This window comes from Mauremys reevesii, linkage group 4 (genome assembly GCF_016161935.1).
Source record: "Mauremys reevesii isolate NIE-2019 linkage group 4, ASM1616193v1, whole genome shotgun sequence".
Taxonomy (NCBI): domain Eukaryota; kingdom Metazoa; phylum Chordata; order Testudines; family Geoemydidae; genus Mauremys; species Mauremys reevesii.
Window position 1 is genome coordinate 93,670,133 of NC_052626.1, and position 20,964 is coordinate 93,691,096.

Consider the following 20,964-nt stretch of genomic DNA (forward strand, 5'->3'; position numbering starts at 1 on the left):
TTGACTGTGTTGAATCACTGACAATTTGACATACCACTTCAGAAATGTTCACAAATATATTTCCAGTCCAGTGGTTTCTATAAATATATTATGGCTGTCCATCATATTACATATCACCTACCATTTTAATTGGAGAAGATTTCTCATATTGATCTCCCAAGGGGAATATTATTTTAAAATCCATACTACCTCCCATTTATTCATTTACAGTAGGAGCTAAAGAAGGAGAATATTCTGTTTCTCATGCTGTATGGATCCAGTGTTGGTAGGAAAAAATCTCCCTCATCAAGAGCAAATTTAGAAAATTGAGTGTTCTGGAGTTTCTTTTTGGTTTTCTATGACAACTAAAAACTGAAAAAGCTAAAATTCCCCTTTGCCCTGACAACAGCAATATAGCTAATATATAAACAAGATACAAACGCTTATATTTCTCATTCATGTTTCCCTCTAATTTATTTGCCAACTCTTATCTTAACAGATTCCAAGTCTTTAACCTTGACCTTTCTTTACATTTGTATTCTTTATGACTAGCAAAGAAGAACTACAGAGATACATTGTACAATTGTGACTTTAAAAAAATAAAATAAAACCTAGCCAAATCCCAGACACTAATATAACACTTCTTGGCTCTATGAGCGAAGAGGTGAAAACATTATCTAAAAGTTGTATCTATTCTTTCCTGAATACACAGGAATTTCCATACAAAGCTCCATTTTATGTGCTTTAATTTACTCCAAAGAACTGTTTATGCCAAAGAAACATTGTTTTTATGATAAAAAAAAAAAAGCTTCAGCAAGCTATTTGACAAAGCCTTGAACTCAAGCAAACATCATTTTCCAAGTCCACAAGTACTTCGCTATGTTAGGTACACAATAAGGAATGATTTAGCTGAAGTTACACCATGAAGCTGAAGAACTTGTGTTCCATTAAATTTCAAATTGTATTGTTATGTGTAGGAACCAACAGAGCTGATGAATCCACACAACAATGCTCGGGATGAAATCACTGCATTATACTCTTGTTCGGAGTGTGTTGTTCTGATGGCACCAGCTGACTCTAAAGCAGAAGAAGAGCAGAGCTAAAGAATGATAATATTATCTTTCTCTCTGTGTATGGTTTCAATATTTGTTGTGGGGGGGATCTCCCCTTTTATGAGCAAATTTAGAAAGAGGGGGGTTGGGTTTTTTTAGAAGAGTGAACAGTATCCCAAATGATCACTTTTTAAGTGCTTTTGCTTTCTTCACTATCAGAGAGACTGAGAGATTTTAATTAAGGTCTTGTTAGACTTGTGAACTTGGATAGATATAAGACAAGAGAAATAGCAAGTACACTTAACAGACACATTTTCACGAGCTATCACAGCTCTTGATAAAAATACTTTTGGAACCCAAATGCTGTATTTATTACATTTGTCTCATTGAAATGGAAGTATTAGATTTCTTCTTACATTTTGCTGGCTAAAATGATTAGCGCGTAGAGCAATCCAGTGGCTTATAGACAATTAGCATCATTTGTGTTTTTTTGGCTAGTGCCCATATATCATTGAAAACAGAGAACATTCAAGAATAATAATTTTACCTGCTCCACCTAGCAAGTACATGGTAGGCACTAAATTGTCAGTGCATTTCTAAGACACATTGGTCTGTGCAAAAATCTGCATTTCAGCTTGTAAATGGGGGAACTGAACACACAAATAAAAAGTGAGGTGTATCAGTAGATGATTGCCTATATTCCACTGGCCTTCTTGAAAGTTTTGAGGCCACTCTAGTGAGAAATGGGGAATTTGTCTTTTCACCTCTGGCCTCTGTGAATGTGGGGTTTATTCCAGAGAAGGTGAGTTTCCTTGGGTTTTTTAGAGAATCACTAGCAGGATAAGAGCAGATTGGGGGAGTGAAATAAGGTATCCATTTGCATGGGTGTGAGAGATCCATGAGGGTGAGTTGGAGAGTGCGGAAAATTGTGTGGGTTTTCAAGAAGCTTAGGGTAGGTAGTGTTTTTCAGTCTGCTCTGAAGATCTTCATTTAAGTATGTAGCTGGAGCAGCTGCTTCCCTTCAATAGATACCTTTCAGTAGGTAAGATGCTTGAATGATATTATGGCTCAGTAGACTTAGGGTGGGCTTGAGTTGTGGGGTCTTAATGTCTTTTGGACCAGGTCATGGCATTTAGGGAGGAGACTCCTTGGACGACATGGGCCACAGTGATAAATGAAGGGTGGAGTAGCTCCATTTTATGGACACCCAGCCAGCCACTTCCTTTTACCTATGCATAGCAGTGAGACTGTTTAACCCTTTACAAGTAGATCAATCAGAGAACAGCTACTAAGAGAGATTTTATAGCTACTGGCTGGCTGGGTGTCCATAAAAGGGAGCTACCTCCTCCCCGCCACCTTCATTTATCACAGACACTAATGTGAAATTTATTATATTAACCTTACTGGCCATGCCAGATCATTTTCTCAGGAATGCAGGGTGTCAATGACCTTGCTCATACTGAAAGTGTTGAATACAAAGTCAACGTCTGTAATGTCATCATCACCATTCATGTGTAATTAAGGATGAGGACTCTGAGTTCTCATGCATGACAGAAACACAGTTGGATAACACTATAGGTTCAGTAATGGCCCAGTTGGGCATTCAGTTCAACATAAACCAAATAAATGTCACAGAGGTGATGTGGCTGTTTTGTATGAATCTGATTTTAAATGCAGGAAGTCTCCCACCCTAAATCTGAATCTGACAGAGTATGTTGCCCTCGCATATGAATCAAAGGGTGGGGATTAATTGCTGTCCAGATTGCACGGTCTGCTCAACAGAGGTCTTGCTTGAGTTAAGAGATTCTTCTCTATGGTAGCAAATTTGTGCCTAATGGGAACAGGTGTGGAATCAGCTCTACTTGCGTTTCAGTATGTGTCACTCACTAAGCTACTGGAGATGCAGGGAGAACTGCAGGCTATGACCTGTGAATTAGATCTGTGTCCCTAGTAAAGGAAAATGAGGGATTCAGAGACCATCATTGGAGCAGATTGACCATGTGTCCGTTTGGAGTTACAAAGTACCAGTCTGATAAAGAAGTGATTATTAGATCCTGGGTCAAGAAACCATCTCTAGACCCTGAAGGCTCTCCAGCTATCACCCTGTCATTAATTTTCCAGTGTAGAGTAAATTATTGAGAAAGTTGTGGTGGAAACAGCTCTAGAAGCCTCTGAAGTCCTTAGACCTCCCTGATTCCAGTATGGCCAAAGTATGGAGACTATGCTGGTAGTATTGTTAGATCACCTCCTGGCAATGGCTAAAGATCATGTGGCCATGCTGAATCTCAGATGTGTCAATTGCCTTCAGTAATGTTGCCTGTGTTTACTCATTTACAGTTTCTAGCAAAGGTCACTGAAGTCCATCTTGAGAGGCTCCATAGCTTGCTTTCTGAGATTTCAGGGGATCTTTGTTATAATTGCTTCCTCTGTTGATTGTATTTTCCTCTGTATTTTTTCTAACACCTTATTTTGAACTGCTGTTTATCTTTCTATTATTTCTAATCTCTTTTTCTAGTCTCTTCTGATTATTTTCCCTTGTGTTTGTTTATTTCTACTCCTTTTCGTCCCCCACTTTCTTTTTCGATTTCAGTGTTTCACCTTTAACTCTTTTAATTTGCATTTCTTTTTGTTTACTTCATTACATACTTTGATTTGTTTACTCTAACTTTCTACTCTTCCCTCTGCTTTCACTCTGTTTGTAACTCTCTTCCTTCCTGCAGACCAAAATAAATATGCTGGGAGATTCTATTTCTTATTCCCTCACTCTCTTTCCCACACACCCTTCCAGTATACACTATAATCTTTCCTTCCATTAATCTCTCTGCCTCCTCACCACATTCTCTGTCCATCTTCCTGAGTACCCCATTTGTTACCCATTTCCCCTACAGCATCCCATTTCTCCCTTACCATTGTTTCCCTCTCTCTCCCCCTCCCCCCCCCAAATGCTCTCTTGCTCTTCTTCTTCTTGTATATTATGGCATAACAGACTCACATTCTGAGTTTATAACTTCCAGGTGCTGGATTTCATGACATATAGTTAGTCTCTCTTTTCCCCCAGAATTTTAAAAAAATTGTAATATTGCTTTCTTAATGGTGCCCCATTTCCTGGGTGCTCTAACTAGGTATTTTAGTGTAAACTTTGCCACTTTTGGGTGCCTGAGTTTGTCATACAAAAATCCCCCTATTAACATTACACTCTTCACACTGCGAGAGGATATGATTAACCATTTATTTGGCCTTACATGTCTCACACAGCCCATCTTTGAGTTTATTAATTAAGGCCAAATTACTGTTTAAACCACAGTGTCAGGAAAGTATTTGAAGTAGAGCTACCTCACTCTTTCTCTTAGGTTCTTGCAGTACATCACCATTTTTTATTATAGGGCAGACTTCATGAAATCTTTTCCTCCTGGTTTCTTTTATGCATACTTCCTGTTACTCCTTTCTCAGTTCATTTTAATAAGATTTTTAAATCCCTGTTTACTTAGGAGGATCTCTGTCAATTTTTTTTCACTTTTACAGTGTTTTTCTCTACTTTGTCACCTCATTTCCTGCTATCCCAGCATGCATTGGGATCCATACTACTTCAATGTTTACTCCCATCTGCGCCAATTTTGTTGTTAGTAACAATATTTCATTAATCATATCATTTCTGCTATCTGAATTCCCATTTTTGATTGCCAGTAGGGGATATGACAAGATGACAGTGAAGGTAGGTTGCACATCCAGTATAATGTCAACATTATCACTGCAAGCTCGGCCATCAAACGGCTACAAAATTTGATAATCTAATGGATTTCTTTATTCCATGTGTTGGGACATAGAATGCTGTCCCCACGCTCCTGGTTTTCTTATCTTTAGACCCATCCATAAATATTTGGTAATGTTTCCCCATTTTATCACATAGATATTGATTTGCTGTATTTAACACATTTCACTCTCCTTTCCCCCTTTTAATTTCATTATATAGTTCCACATTTGTATCGTGGTGGAGGGCATGATTTTCCACCTATGATGTGTGTTCCCATGGCTATATATGTTCATTTCTTATAGGTATTTCTTTTGTCTTCATTCCTTTCTACATACTTTAATCCTGTTAACATAGGTATTTGGGTATTTTTCACCCCATGTTTTCCACTGAATTCCCAGTATTCTTCATATATTTGTTTAATGTTTCTATCCTCCCTGTTGACTTTTGCCCAAAAGGTTAAGGCTAGTAATTTTGTTCTTAATGCTACAGGCATGTCACCAGCAGCTCTCTGCATTATTCAGAAAGAGGTTGTAATGGAGGCACCATGTGCAATGCGTAATGCCTGGGCTTGGTTGTGTCTAGCATCCGTAGGTTCTTTTTTGATGCTCAAGTAAACATTTGGCATCAGTACTCAGTGACTGGTGTTATTAATGTTCTATAAAGCATTACCACTGCTTTCATATCAGTGCCCTAGGTGACTCTGGAAATCCTTTTAAGTATATTGAATTTACCTTTACATTTATTTACAATATTTTCCATGTGATTCTTCCATGTTAGCTTGCTATCTAATGAGGAATGTGTAGCTTTTAACTATACCTATTTGCTGTCCCTATATAGTTTACAGTATTTTTTAATTTTCCTTTTAGTGAATATCATTCCTTTAGTTTTTAGAATTGAAAATTTAAAGCCCCAGGTTTCCCCAGTCCATGCTTTTCCTAAATGCTTCATTGATTTGCTTCTCAGCTATTCCCTGGTTTTTGTTTTGAGCCCATATGCCACAATCATCTGCAAACTTGGATATGCCTATTCCTGCACTCATCCTTTTTAGGAGCTCATTTATCATTATGTTTAATAAGATAGGACTGTTGACACTCTCCTGTCGAGTGCCATTTGCGATTACATATATGCTAGGGTAGGCTTTCCCTGTTCTGACCTGCATAGTTCTTTTACTTAAGAAATCCTTTATCCACCTCCATATTCTTCCTTTCATGCCCATGGATGCTATTTTATGCAATAAGCCCTCTCTCTACAACATATCTTACGATTTTTCAATATCTAGGAAACCTATATATTCTTTATTTCTCCTACATTTTTGTACTTCCATCTTCACTCTTACTATATGATCAACCATACTCCTTCCCCTCCTGAGCCCACTTTGCACATTGTCATAAAGCCGTTTCTCTAGATATGTTGTTAATCTTTCACTCATTCTTTGCATGGCTTTACTCATACATGACGTAAGGGCAATTGGCCTGTATGCATCAGGTCTTGCTCGTGGCTAACCTGGTTTCTACACTGAAACTACAACCACATGTTTCCACTGCATTGGTAGCTCACTTTTTCCCCATATACTGTTGTACAGCATTAGCAGTGTTTTCAGATTCCCCTCATCCAAATGTTTTAGCATTTTGTTACATATGCCATCCTTACCTGGTGCAGAGTTTTTGCTCTTAGCTATAGCTTTTTAAAGTTCCCGCATATAGAAGTGTTCATTTTAATAACTAATATCATATCCTTATCTTCATCCCACCTCTTTCAGTTCTCATGATTCTTCTAATTTTTTTTCCTCATGTGGATTTCTATTCTCTGATTTTCACCATTATTAACGTTGTGGAATATTTCTACTAGGGGTTCTGTGTTTTTCTTCATAAGAGCTTTTTATCCCTCAGCCTGTTACGGTGGTGTAGAATTGCTCTTACCTTGTATTCCATTCATTGTCCTAATCTGCTTATATACCTGTGATGTTTTAGCATCTTCATTTATTTTCCCATAGTACTTTCTCCAACTTCCTTTTTTTGCCTTTTTAATAGCCCTTTGTGCAATTGCCTTGTTTATCTTATACACCTCTATCTCGATATAACGCTGTCCTCAGGAGCCAAAAAATCTTAGTGTTATAGGTGAAACCATGTTATATTGAACTTGCTTTGATCCACCAGAGTGCGCAGCCCCCACTCCCACGGAGCACTGCTTTACCGCGTTATATCCAAATTCGTGTTATATCGGGTGACGTTATATCGAGGTAGCGGTGTATTTCATTAAGTCCTCACTATTCATATATGTTTTGGTCCTTTCCTTAATTGCTTTTGTTACACTCCTCATTTCACCATGGTACTTGTTTTCTACCTTTAGGATGACCAGATAGCTCTACCTAAGACAACTTTTCTGCCATCATGATTCCCTTAGTTATATTACTACTAAGTTACAAAATGTTCCCAGTTTGCTTTTTTTAATATTCCAAGTAGGGGCCTTCCTCCATCTGCAACATTGCCTTTACCTTGTTATTCTATCAGGATAGGGAAGCGATTATCTTCTTTATCGACTTGGCAGCTGTATTTGCTTGCTATACTACTGAACACTATTCCCAGGTCTTGACAGGAGAGATTTCCATTGGCTGCATTAAACCAAGAAGGTGTACCATCATTCAGTATTACTAAATTATTTTCATCAATAAATTGTCTAGACATTTACCATTCTTACCATATTTTCCACTTTCCCACATTCTGTTATGGTTGTTTAAGTGTCCACATATAATAAATATATAGGCCTGCTGCATCTTCAATTATCTGTCAAATCCTTAATCTGTAGTTTTCCACAGGGGTTGTATATATTATATGTTCTCAAAAATGAAAATTTATTTTGTGTTGGAATCTCAATAGTGTTTTACTTGGTTTAGTTTCTTCATCTCAATTTCAAGATAATTTTTTTCTTAATTATAAGGAAAGGTTTTACTCACTCCCAGTTCATATTTCTCCATCTTGCCTATAGATGCCATATCCTGGGATTCTGAAATCTAGTTTTTCTATTAAACCTGTTTCTTGTATGCAAATATTATCAGATTTAGTAGCCTTATTGAGGATATTTTTATTTAGTTCCTGTCCATGTGTGATTAGGCTATGTGCATTACAAGAATAAATAGTACCATTTTATTTATCCTTTACTATTTCCTTCTCTTAAAAAGCATGGAGTCACTCTACTGATAAATTGCTGACACGTAGGTATTTTTCTGCTGCTTTAACTATAATTTTCATTTTCTCTTTTTCCCTGTCTGTGATGTGCAGTTTATTACCTCAGTCATAAAAGCTATAAACCTTTCTTTGTCTACATATAATATGTCTTCTCCTATTTTCCCCTGTATCACTCATATCCTTTGATTTATTCTATTGTGCGTTTATCTCTTTCTCCTTACTGAGTTTCCTTTCCTCTTCCCCTTTTGGTCTTAGATGCATCTTGTTAGCTTGCACACATACTATGCTATTTGTAATTTTTGGTTTTCTGTATCTCTCTTGATTGCTTTGCTGCTATAGAACCACCGTATGCTGCACTATACTTTCTTGAACCGCAGTTGCTATGCTTTATTTTGTCCCTTCCACAAAATTGTAGGAGTGCTCCCCTCCAGATTTACTGCATCTGATTTTCCCTTTACATATATTTGCCACATGTCCAAACATTTGAAAATCTGTAGCACCTCACCAAGGGTGGAATATATGGTTTGGTTTAAAAAATGTGGTATCCTATTGTTACCCTAAAAGCTTCTCTTTTAAATGCAACAAGCACAGCTGTTCATGGCTTTCTTTCCCCTCCTCTTTCTTGCTAATGAGCAGCTTATCATCCTCTGTGCTTTACTTCATCTTCTGTCATTTCGATTGGCACCCCATTTATAAACTCCTCTTGTCTCCTTCAGAGACTTAAGCAGTTGGCAGCTTACTTTCAGTTTTCCTAGCATTTTAACCTCTCTGATAGTTTCTCCACTTGATCCTTGCTTTTGCATTCAATTAATAGATCTCCTCCTTACAGCTTTCTACCTCTTTCTGACTCCAGAACTTTTTAAAATTTACTCCGCCAGTTCAAAGGGCTTATATCCCCTATCTTCACATCCTTGACTAGTGATTTTATTATTATTATAACAATTTTAGATTTTACTCCTTCTGGCTGCTGTTTCTTCTTCTAGCTCAACCAAGTCCACGTTTTACTTTTTCCTAACTTCTGGCCAGTCATTCCCTCTGCTACCATTGTATTTTCCATCTCCCCGCTCTAGAGTGTAGCTCAGCCAGTCAGCCTGCCTTAGCCCCAGAGCCTTGTCTGCTCCAGCCAGCCTTCCTGACTGACTTCCCAGCCTCCAGCCCATTCTCTTCCCTCCTCCCCCCATCTCTAGCGTCTTGGAACTCTTGACCCATTAATCTAGTCCCTTTACCTCTTCTTCACTATCATTTTTTGTCCCAAGTCTTACATTTTTCCTCTCTCTCTCCTCACAAAGATAACAAATTGGGACAGAACCCCTGAAATCACCTTGTTCTTCATTCCTGACTCTGGAGGACTTCCATGGTCCTCTAGACCTATAAGAAATTAAAACAAACAAGCTGGATAAATGCAGGTGCATTGAAATTTGCTTCTTTGTTCCATTCTTATGACTCTGTAAACATAGAGAACCCTTTGATGAAACTGGTTTGAAACACTGGTGCTATCTGAACAATGAAAATGTGCAGAAGCACAGAAAGAACAAGTCTCAGAGTGCCATAAAAGTGCTCCTCTTTATCATGATTTCACATGAAAAAATTTGTAGCCCACTTATAAGATGGCCCTAGTGAGCAGAAGTAAATGCTTCCAAGTTGTTATCTAGTGGAATTACTTCCTATGAAACTTTCAAAGGATTGTTCCTTTTTCCCTCTGCTTCCCTCAACTGGATATCTTTAACAAGATATTCTTCTTTAGCTTCAGTTTTCAGGGGCAAATTCTATTTGTCTCTTTACTCTACACCTGGGTGTCTAACTCCCACTCTAATTTTGCCATTCTCTTACATATTTATCCACATTTTCACTGAGATTTCAGAAGAAACATGACCAAGAATCTACATTTGGACGGTGCAGCCTCTAGATTTAATCTGGGGGAGGGATAGCTCAGTGGTTTGAGCATTAGCCTGCTAAACCTAGGGTTGTGAGCTCAGCCCTTGAGGGGGCCACTTAGGGATCTGGGGCAAAATCAGTACTTGGTCCTGCTAGTGAAAGCAGAGGGTTGGACTCAATGACTTTTCAGGGTCCCTTCCAGTTCTATGAGATAGGTCTCTCTCTCTCTCTAAATTGTATTATACTTGTATCTCTCTATAACAAAGTGGCTTGCCCTGAGTCTGGGACTCAGCCAAGCCTGATTATAGAATGAGCCCCACTTGAGGGGAATCACTCAGAACAGATGGTGGCTGCAACAAATGGAGGATGCATAGGGAGTTGTGGTAATTGGGGGAGGGAGATATTGAAGCAACAAAAGAAAACTAAAAAAGCCCTTGCAGGACTATGGCACTGGTAAGCTTGGAGGGTAAAGCCCAGTGAGCTCTGTGAAGAAGAAACCCTGACTGTGTTTTGGATTGGATATGTGTCCCAAATAAGTGATAGAAGAAGAGCTTTGGGGGTGAGAGAAAATGCCAGAGATAAGTATGGACTTTTTCTTTGTGTTGTTGTTTAATGGACTCTAGTTTGGGACTCTGGGCTGTTGTAAACTAGTTCTGGTATTGAACTAGCCCTAGTCAGGGATACTGTTAACCAGAGAAAGTCTCTGTGGGTTCTCAAAGGGCCCTGAAGAGAGGAAAAATGGATGGGGAATGAGCAGAGGCACCATTTTGCCAGGGGGGCTCAGTAAGCAGCAGTCTTGTTATACACACAGATGCTTCATAACCATATATATGTGTGTGTGTGTGTGTGTGTATATACATGCAAGTGTAAACCACACACCTCTTGGGTGTGGTGTTCTGGCCCATCTAGTGGCACTGAAACCACTGAGAGAGAGAGGTAAAATGAGTCTGCTCTGCAGCCTTAGCTAAGCTTTTAGCTCATGCAGTAGAGGCTCATGCACTAAGGCCCAGAGGCCCCAGGTTCAATCCCGCTTGCTGATGACCAGGGTCTGTCTGTGTTTCACAAGTGATACGTGTGTGGGAAGTAGATGTGTTGAACTCAAGGCCTGTGAAGCTCAACAGAAATAGCTTTCAGGCAGAATTTTCAAACAGTTTGGAAGCTGGGACCATATGCAAAAATGCCTGTGGCACTTTCTTAATCTGAATATGCAATTACTTTAATTATGTGAACCAAAAGCCAATTAGATAATGAAATGGCAATGTGCACTTGCTAATATAGTATTTGTGCTTGCAGGTTCTAGTAACTACATGTGTAAATTAGGTGTGCAGCTGCAATGCACATATTTGCAAATGGTCCTAGGTTCCTGACAGTGAAAATTTGATTTTTGTGTTGATTCAGTGTTTTCCTGTATAAGGATGAAAGGATAAAGCAGTACTGCCCCCTCTGTCTCTGTAAGGGGTAACTGCTCCCTTTTCTGCCAGTGAGCACTTTCCTTAGAGCTGCTCAACTGAAGGTGGTTGGGCTCAAAGGAGTGAGCCTTATCTCAGCAGGAGGGCACCTCAAGCTCTACCACTGACCCCTGTCTGGGATATTCTTCAGCCTGACCCCACACACAGCAGAAGAAAAGTTCATTAGGGGGCATGGGCTATTGTTGAGTACTGAAAACCGGTAGAATGGAAGGAAGAGGGAGGACAGGAGTAAGAGGAAGGATGAGAAAGGCAAGTATTTTCTGTAGGAAGACAGCAGAGATGGTTGGAGGAAGAGATAACAGATCTTGTGCCTGGGCAGGATGGTTGACATTGTGTATCTGGGGGAACTGGGGCTCCTTAAGCAGTTTTCACATTAGAGATCAAAATAGGGGCTGTGCAAATAGCAATAATGCAATGAAACATACATTAGGCAACCTCCTATCTTAAAGCACTAACCTGAGTACAAAGCTGATCTATCTTTATTAGCAAACCATCTCTGTTAAGCAAACAATTCTTGTTAAATCCCTTGTGTGGTCATTTAAGACACAACTTCTCCGAGTATCATCTAATCTTTCAGGGTGACTGGCCCTTTAAGGAGTAAGGGGTCCAGCCCCACCTGTGATTCATTTGGCCTTCCTACCCAGGTGGGGAAAATGAATGTAGCCACTGGAGGCCTGGAGATAAGAGAAGCTTCCTGAGAGATAAAGAGGGAGAAGGACTAACACTGTTTGCTGGCTACTTTCAGGCTTGGTGAAGGGAAAGCAGAAGCCCAGGGTTGAAAGCTGAGTGAGTGCTGAAGCTGGCCTTAATTAGCAGTCTAGGCCCCAGAATGGTGCCCATGGGACTCCTGACTCAAGGAGAGAGAGCCTGTGTGAGTTAGCAGCCCAGACATAAGGCCATGGAGCTCCTGACCCAAGGAGAAGAAATCTGTTCAAAGTATCGCTCGGTCCCAGAAGGAGGGCTGAGGGATCCCTGAATCAAAGGGAACAAGCACTAGACTTGAGGAGTGAAGGGAAAGTTTCTCTTGTCATGAGAGACTTAATAAGCAAAACCCCACAAAGTGGGGAATCTTAATTTAAAATATTCTGGCCTGGGAGATAGTTCTTACAAGAGCCAGAAGAGGGAGTGGAGGGAAGCACACCTCAGGGCTGTGTTGGGCCACAAGAGGGCTGCTTGAGATGGCTCCTGTTATGCTGCATAAAGAAGCTCAAATCAAGGAGAATATATTTGGTTTTGTTTTGCTTAATTTGCTTACCAGTGCATCTACAGTTACCAAGTGAAAAAGTTAAAGGCTCATACCAATTGGTCAGCATGGGTGTGACTGTGCCTATCCAGCTGAAACATTGACCGCTTCTCCACTTCTATATTTTATTGTTAAATTAAATATTTAGGAGTTTTCAAGTATCCTGTTACAGTGAAATAGTTCTTTTTTTCTCCCTAAGGAGATGTGGACTGTGGGTTTCACAGAGATCGAAAACATTCAGTAAGCCTCATAAGAGATTCTCAGCACTTGGCAGAATTGGACAATTTAAGCAGAATGTCACTATAATAGGGGAGTGCATAATATGCCCTGGCCCAGGGAGTGGTAGCTGGGCCTGTCTTCACCTTCTTCAGTACTGGGGCTGTTGGCAATCTGAAAGCCAGTGTGCCTATTCCCTTTTAACCAATTCTCTTTTTATTGTTATTTAAAGGACGAGCTAATCATTGGTCGGCAATCATTGGTGGTTCTCACTCCAAGAACTATGTCCTTTGGGAATATGGAGGATATGCTAGTGAAGGTGTTAAACAAGTTGCAGAGTTGGGGTCTCCAGTAAAAATGGAAGAAGAAATTCGACAACAGGTGAGTGTAATGAAAATAATTATGAATATCTTTAAGAGTAGTTTAGCTTTCACTTTGAATTGCTTGGCATTTGACATGTACAGCAATGTCGTTGCACTGGCTAGTTTTGAACTGGACAAATTAGGAAGGCCTTCTACTGGTACTTTAAAAAAAACACAACAACCCTCAGTTCTTACACAGGCAAATATTAATGAAGCTAACCAGAAGGTCTGCCTGAGTAAGGACAAGTTACATTGTTTGAGCAGGGGGTTGGACTAGATGACCTCCTGAGGTCCCTTCCAACCCTGAGATTCTATGATAAAGTTATTGACATAGGCAAGGCTCCTATAAAGTGGAAATGTGATGTACAAAAATAAAATTAATTTTCACTGGGTTAGTCAATGAAGACACTTGTAATATGTTAAAAGGAACATGTTGAAGATGGCTTTTCTAGTTAGACAATCAGTATGCCATGTGCCTGTTTTTCCTTCTGATTTTCACTTTGTATTTCATGATGTGACAGACCCAGACCAGTGGGGTACAGGAGTCTGGTAGAGGGCAAATATACTGGTCACTGGATGAGTAGTTTTCTGTTCCCTGAGTGACCAGAGCAGGGGCTGCACTAGAGTAATCAGGAACCTGCTAGAACCAATTAAGGCAGACAGGCTGATTAGAACACCTGCAGCCAATCAAGGCAGGCTAATCAGGGCACCTGGGTTTAAATGGGAGCTCACTTCAGTTTGTGGTGGGTGTGTGAGGAGCTGGGAGCAAGATGTGCAAGGAGCTGAGAGTGAGAGGGTGTAGCTGTTGGAGGACTAAGGAGTACAAGCGTTATCAGACCCCAGGAGGGAAGGTCCTGTGGTGAGGCTAAAGAAGGTGTTTGGAGGAAGCCATGGGGAAGTAGCCCAGGGAGTTGTAGCTGTCATGCAGCTGTAATAGGAGGCACTATGGACAGCTGCAATCCACAGGGCCCTGGGCTGGAACCCGGAGTAGAGGGTGGGCCCATGTTCCCCCTAAACCTCCCAACTCCTGATCATACACAGGAGGAGTTGACCTAGACTGGGTTCCACCAGAGGGGAAGATCACTGAGGTGTGCAAATCTGTCGATAAGCGCAGGACCCACCAAGGTAGAGGAGGAACTTTGTCACAATGACCATTTGTAACTTATTCTGGTGGGCAAAGCATATGCAATATTTGTAACTTCTCAAAGCTGTTCAAGTTAAAAATGCTGTTTCAGCAAATCAGAAGAGCACTTGTAAATAGTAGCATTTTTGCAAGTTTGCACTAATAAAACTTGATAGATCAGGCAGTCCACTAGCATCATTAAAGGTAGAAGAGTTTTTAGCTGTATATCAATATTAGTTTTCTTCATCTGTAATGAAGTCTACTTCTTGAAATGGCTTTTAAACCATTTATATTTTATTACATGGTCTAGAATAAGCAACCAAGTAAAACATTCCCTTGGATTATTTATTGTGTTTATTAGGGAATTGTGTAAGGAGAAACGTAGATCAGGGCCCTGTTGCTAGAAACTGTCCAAACACAGAGTAGCAGATGGTTCCTGCCTTGATGAGTTTACAGTCTAGCTAGACAAGACATGTATAGTGTGGGGGGGAGGGATAGAACACACAATCAGAGAGAACATATGATGGCAGCAAATGTCATTACTTATTTTGGGAATGGGCATAGTTATGAGAGCATCAGCTAAATGGAAAGAAAAGACCAGGGAGTGAGGAGGACAGGGCAGAGTGGGACTGAGGGAGGGGGGACTGTGCTGGAGCAAACAGCCAATCAGCACTTGGAAGGGAAAGTCCTGTAGAAAGTCCTCCATGTCCAAAGGTACCTGCTTTGGTAGCTGCTCCTACTGGCTATAGTTACTAGCTGGTTCCTCTTAGCCTGTGGGAAAGACTGCATTTTGGCAGGAAGAGAAAAACAGACCACCAGTCCACCTGTAGAAGTTTCATCTAGGACAGTGAGGCATGTGTGGAGACTGAGGGCAATATCTGACCAAGGGCAGAATTCTATCATTTGATATATACATATGGTTCTCATTATCTTCACTGAGAGTTTTGTGGTTTCAGCAGCAGAATTTTGTCTCCAGGAGTAGACCCTATGGTTGGGTTTATATTTTGTATAAAATGTGTCCTGAGTGAATCCCTTCTGATATCGATTTAAATGTGGCTACATCTTCCGGTATCAAATGGGTGACTAGTGAGTAATTGAACTCCCTTGGTCTCATGCATCACTTTAGTTAACCTAGAAATAGTTATGTAAACAGGCACAATTTCATCATTAGGATGAGATACAGTATTTCTGATGTGTTTCCTGAAGACTTTCAGGTGCCTTTATTGATGAGATTTAAAAGCCAAGTAACTAAAGTATCTCTAGTACTATTTATCTGAATTACAGTAGTGACTAGAGTGCCCAGGCCCCCTGTGCAAGGCACTATCCAAACATACAGCACAGAGATGGTCCCTGCCCTGAAAAGTTTACAGTCTAAGGTATCCTACAAACATGCATCTTCAGCAGAAGCTGATTAGACTAGCTGACTTCACTGCACCAATCTGTACAGATGAAAACTGGGGTGGGAAATTATTGGTCTGAATTTTTTTTAGAAACTGCTGCTTTCAGATGCTCAGAGTGCGAACAAAATAGGCTTTCTCTAATGTTGATTAGTTCAGAACTAGTGTGAGAATAGTGCCACTTACAACCATAGGGCTAGATTCACCCCAGCTAGTGTAGGGAGATATAAAATCCATACAGGTTACACTCTGGCCACAAACGCTCTCTGGAAAGTGCTACACACTTTTTAGTGTGCATTGGCCCTCGGTGATTATGTTGGTATAGAGAGGGCTGGACCCATATGGTACCATCTGAAAGTGACAGGTTTGTGGGAATAGACATTTGACTTTGAGTCCCTCATACTCTGTGTGTCTGTGACATGAATGCTTAAATATGTGACTGTATTTTAAAGAAGGGTAATGACAATACATAGTGATTTTTTTAATATCAGGTTTAAATATGAGTTGGATGAGCAGTTGAAGGCCATTATCAGGGGAAGTTTTCACGGGACAAGAAAAAGAGTAGATAACTCTAAACTCCAAAATATAGTACATAGAGATTAGGGATAGGGCTGGCTTAAAAATTCTCCAGTGAAACACTTTTTTTTTTTTTTCCTCAATGGAAAACTAGGATTTCAACTAAAAGAATCTTTTGAGAAGTGCCTGCTTTTTGGCAGAAAATTTCAGCTTGTTGAAAAAACAAACTCCCATAAACCAAAAACTTTGAGCTGAAAACCAAAGATTTCAATTTGGAAATGCCACTGCTGTTCCTTATAGGAGTCTTAGTTTGGATGCCTTATGCCTCTATAGGCCAAGCTGTCTACCCTACCGCATGGGGTCGATCTAAGGTACGCCACTTCAGCTACGTGAATAGCATAGCTGAAGTCTACGTACTTAGATCTACTTAACGCAGTGTCTTCACTGCAGTAAGTTGACAGCTGACGCTCTCCCATCGACTCCACTTGCGCTCCTCATGCTGGTGGAGTACCGGAGTCTATGGGAGAGTGCTCAGCAGTCAATTTATCACATCTATATGAGACATGATAAATCAACCCCCGCTGGCTGGATCGATGCCTGCTGATCCGGCGGGTAGCGTAGACAAGCCCTATGTCTGTCATGATGTACCATGGCAGTTCAGCAGGAGGGGAGACAATGGTGCGTTTTCTGTGTGTGGGTAGATGGCACAGAGGAATGTTGGACATCTTCAGACCAGCTCTAATTAGGGTTTTTTAATACTTCTGAGTGTATTGTTAGAGTTGGGAAATAGCCCTTTTTCATGCTGTTAGGCTTGAAAAATATTGACTACGCGCAGCTCTGGTGCATAGTGTTCTTGCATGGGACCTTGCAAAATTTATAGCAATGTTTTCAGTACTTGAAAACAACAAATTGCTGCTGTGGTTTACAGTACCAAGTCCATGTGTGGTGCACATATCAAATACAGTAATTAGAAAATTCTCTACTGCTATATCAAGGTATCTACATTCTGTAGAACTGCACTGAAAAGTCAATTTTGTGTACTCAGAATTAAAACTATGAATATAGTTACCTCATTGTCTGTAAATGAGAAATTGTATTTGCTATAACTTTACCTTTCTGGGATGATTAAAATCACATGCTGTTGGTTAATTAATTTTAAAGGGCATTAACCTTTAAGTGACTTGATTACTTCATTATATGCAGCCTTTGATTACAATGGCTGATTGCAAGGGACTGCTAGCTTTGCTTGGTCTTAGTCAAATGAATGCAATGATTTAGATTAGTGCTATGGATCAGTTCATATTTTCTGTTGGTTAATTACTGTGAATAAATTTTGTGTACCCAAAACCTTGTTAAACAACAATAAAATAAGTGATGCAGTATAATTTTTACCTTAAATCTGGAATGACAAATAATGGTGTAATTAATTATGTTTACCATTATTCCTAAAAGTTAGTTGATCTAATGGTGAGAATGTAGGGCCCAATCTGCTTCAGATGAAATCAGTGGTTATCATTCCATAGATTACAATGAGTTGGATCACATAGTTGTTCTGTGTGAAGCTCCTAATAAAGAGTCCAGTTGCCTGAGAGAGGATGGCAGAATTAGACCTTATTAGTCATCTGGCACTAAATCCTAAATTGTGCACTATTCACAACCATCACTAGTATGATGGAAAGTAGACATTCTTCAGTGATATTTAGAAATGGCAGCCTTTTCTGAATACCATCCTTTGCAGAGCAGAAGGAACTCTTTAGGTGTCCAAATTGATCCAGCTATCTAGATGTGCCAAAACTCTTCAATTAGTACTTCATACAAACAAGAACAGAGGATTGAAATAGAAACAAAGAGCTTGCTTAATTATTTTTTTTATGATGAACATCAGGTAGTACATAAATCAAACAAAAATCCCACCTGTGATATGTCAAACTGTATTCTGTATCATCTAGGTCTCTCCTGTAGGCTTTGCTAAAAAGTTGGGGGTGAGGGGGAATCAAATCCTAGGTTCTTGCTTTTAGTACTGAACAAGTGAAACTTTTTTTAAAAGTGGCCAAAACCATAGTTTCACATGTTTCATAGGTTGTTGTATTTGTTTGATTTGAAAAAGAACAGCATGATTTTAATGAGAAATGTGAGACTTGCAAAATTTGTTTTTAACAAGGGAACAATCCCCAGTGTCTCCTATCAGTCTAGATTAGAGCATAAATCTGTGTTTGTGCTATGATGTACATGGCAAGCTTTTTTCATTGGCTGAGCCTATTAAAAATCAGACCTTTAAAATAGCAAGAGGCTTGTAGCATATGTTACTTTTTCGACTATTCAGTGTCCTTCTGTCAAAGTCTATGCTTTATCAAAATCTGAAGATGAAAAAGTATTCTGTGAATGGGAAGCTAAGTACTAAACAAAAATAATTTGTACTTGGTTAAGTGGATGAATTATACCTTTTGGCTAGATAAATTTTGCTATGATTGAACATTTAAAATTATATATGGAATAAATATTCATTTTCTTTTAAATGTGAAAAATGCTTGCCTTTAGTGCAATCATACTTTCTTGTTCTTATAGTGTGGGAAAGTGTAAATATTGGTGTCAGTTTTGCTTTCTCCTATTCAGTCATTATCTATCACAATAAGTCTTCTTTCCAAAGAAAATTGTCCTAGTCCTCAATTTTAGCACATTAGGAGAACAGCAACAAAGGGATTCCTATTTTTTCTACTTGTTAAGATGAAGTGAACACAATTGAATACAAAATTTAAGGTGAAAATGTACCATTGATTACTATAATGGCATAATCACACTTTCCATATATTATATTTCCCTTGTTCATATAGCCTAAAATTGTACTCTTTTTAGTCTCCACTGCACACTGAACAGATTTGTTTCAGCTCTTCAAAATGATACCCAGATCATTTTTCCTGAGTTTAGAACTAATTCAGACCACAATCTGCAAGCAGAACTTAAATTGCTCCAAATAATGCCTGTTAAATTTCGTCTGACATTTTGATCTGGCTATTTAAGTCCCAAGAACTACTACTGAATTTTGCATGTTTCCTAAAAGCAAAGGATAATAAGGAAATAATAAAAAGAAGCTGGAATCAGGGCTGGCTCTAACTTTTTTGCCGCCCCAAGCAAAAAAGAAGAGCGCCGCCCGAAGCCCCCGCCTCCCCCGAGTGCCATGCCTCGAAACAAAAAAAAAACCCTCCAGTGCTGCCCTGACGAACCAAAAAAAACCCCCGAGCGCCGCCCCGCCCCAAGGTGCCGCCCCAAGCATGCTTGGTCGGCTGGTGCCTGGAGCCAGCCCTGGCTGGAATACAGCTCATTAAAGTTGTATAGCTGCAGCAGAGAAAAGTGGGGATGAGACAGACTGAGTACATTGAGGGGGGAGAGGGGACACAACAAATCTAATAGAGACATTTAAAAGGAAAAGAATTGGATGTAGCAATCCCTTTAGTGAGTATGTTATCACTATATTTTTCCTAACTTGGGCTCTGTGGGAATTAGAGTGGAAAGAAGCCCTGGATCGTACATGTGTTGCTTTTTTCACCATTGTCATACATGGATGCTTGATTCTTCCCAAGAACACTGTATTAAATCCAGCGAAATAGGAATATACTGGCAAATACTATGTATAATGTGTATATTGAGAGATTAAATGTATTGATGCAGGTTAGCAGTATTTTTAGGCATAGAACAGCAGTACCCAGGGGCGGCTCTATAAATCGGGCTGCCCCAAGCAGCGCGGAGCGCGCCGCCCGCTTCTCTCCCGGGTCGGTCTTCTCCCGCGGCCTGTTCGGTTGACTGCAGCAGGCATGGCAGCGGCAGCCCCACCACGCCGGGACGCCGAGCGCCGCAGCGCGCGGCAGCGCGGGAGCTCGGCGGGACCCGGGGGAGACGCGCCCGGCGCGTCAGCCCGCCATCCGCGTCATCCCGGTCCGCCCGGCGGGACGCGCCCGCCGGCCGAGCACACAGGAGCCCAAACAAACCCCCCAGAGCCGCCCTAGCGCCTGCTGCTGGCTGCCTCAGTACCTTCCCTCCAACAAGCAGTTATTCGCTCCTTTGCTTTACAAACCATGTGCGATGTTGAATCTTACTGACTTTCACGTGTAGATAAAGGAAGGCATGGATGTGAAGGCCAGAGATGGTAGAAGACACAAAGGAGGAATCAGTAAAGGCAGAGGAATGGGGGGAGAGTAGGTGGAAATGGGAACAATGAAGTAGGAATTCTTAGCTGGCTTTTTTTTAATTAATTTATTTTTTAAACTTTCAGAATGTTCAGTTCTCTAGTCACTGTGTGTCAGCCCCATAACCTGGAGCCTATTCTAACTAGTATATAGATATACGGGTACCTCCCATTAATGGTGGTTATGGTTTGAAGGAATAACTACAGTAGACAAAACCTACAATAATAGGGGCTGATATGAAATCCATTGAAGTCAATGAAAACACTCGGATTGGATCAGGGCTATAGTGCATGCATCAGTCCCTTGCAATCAATGGGGTCTGTGCATATCTAATGAATGCAGGCACTATAATAGCAATGAATATCTGAAGTTGCCCAGAACTCAACCAGCCATTAAAATGCATGATTTTGTAATTACTATATATAGATAGCTAGGTATACATTATGTATAATTAATGATGCAGTAAGCAGTGCTTGCAGCCTAGTCTAATTTTTTTTGTTTGAACTTTTTTTTCTAAAGTGCATCTGTTTTGGACTTGAATCCTCAAAATACTGAAGTCAGTCCTCTGTAGTAATGGTAGAAGTGCAATATGCTTTAAAACAAGTAGACTTAACT

At 40.2% G+C, this 20,964-nt stretch overlaps 1 protein-coding gene across 10 annotated transcripts in view; it reads left to right on the forward strand.

Annotated features, from left to right (window-relative positions):
• Positions 1 to 20,964, forward strand: part of SPON1 (spondin 1) — a 416,250-nt gene that overhangs the window by 191,350 nt on the left and 203,936 nt on the right. For all 10 annotated transcript variants that reach the window (XM_039539043.1, XM_039539048.1, XM_039539049.1 and 7 more), the window contains one exon: positions 13,003 to 13,151. In XM_039539043.1, coding sequence (XP_039394977.1) covers positions 13,003 to 13,151 — 149 coding nt within the window. The remainder of the gene's footprint in view (positions 1 to 13,002; positions 13,152 to 20,964) is intronic.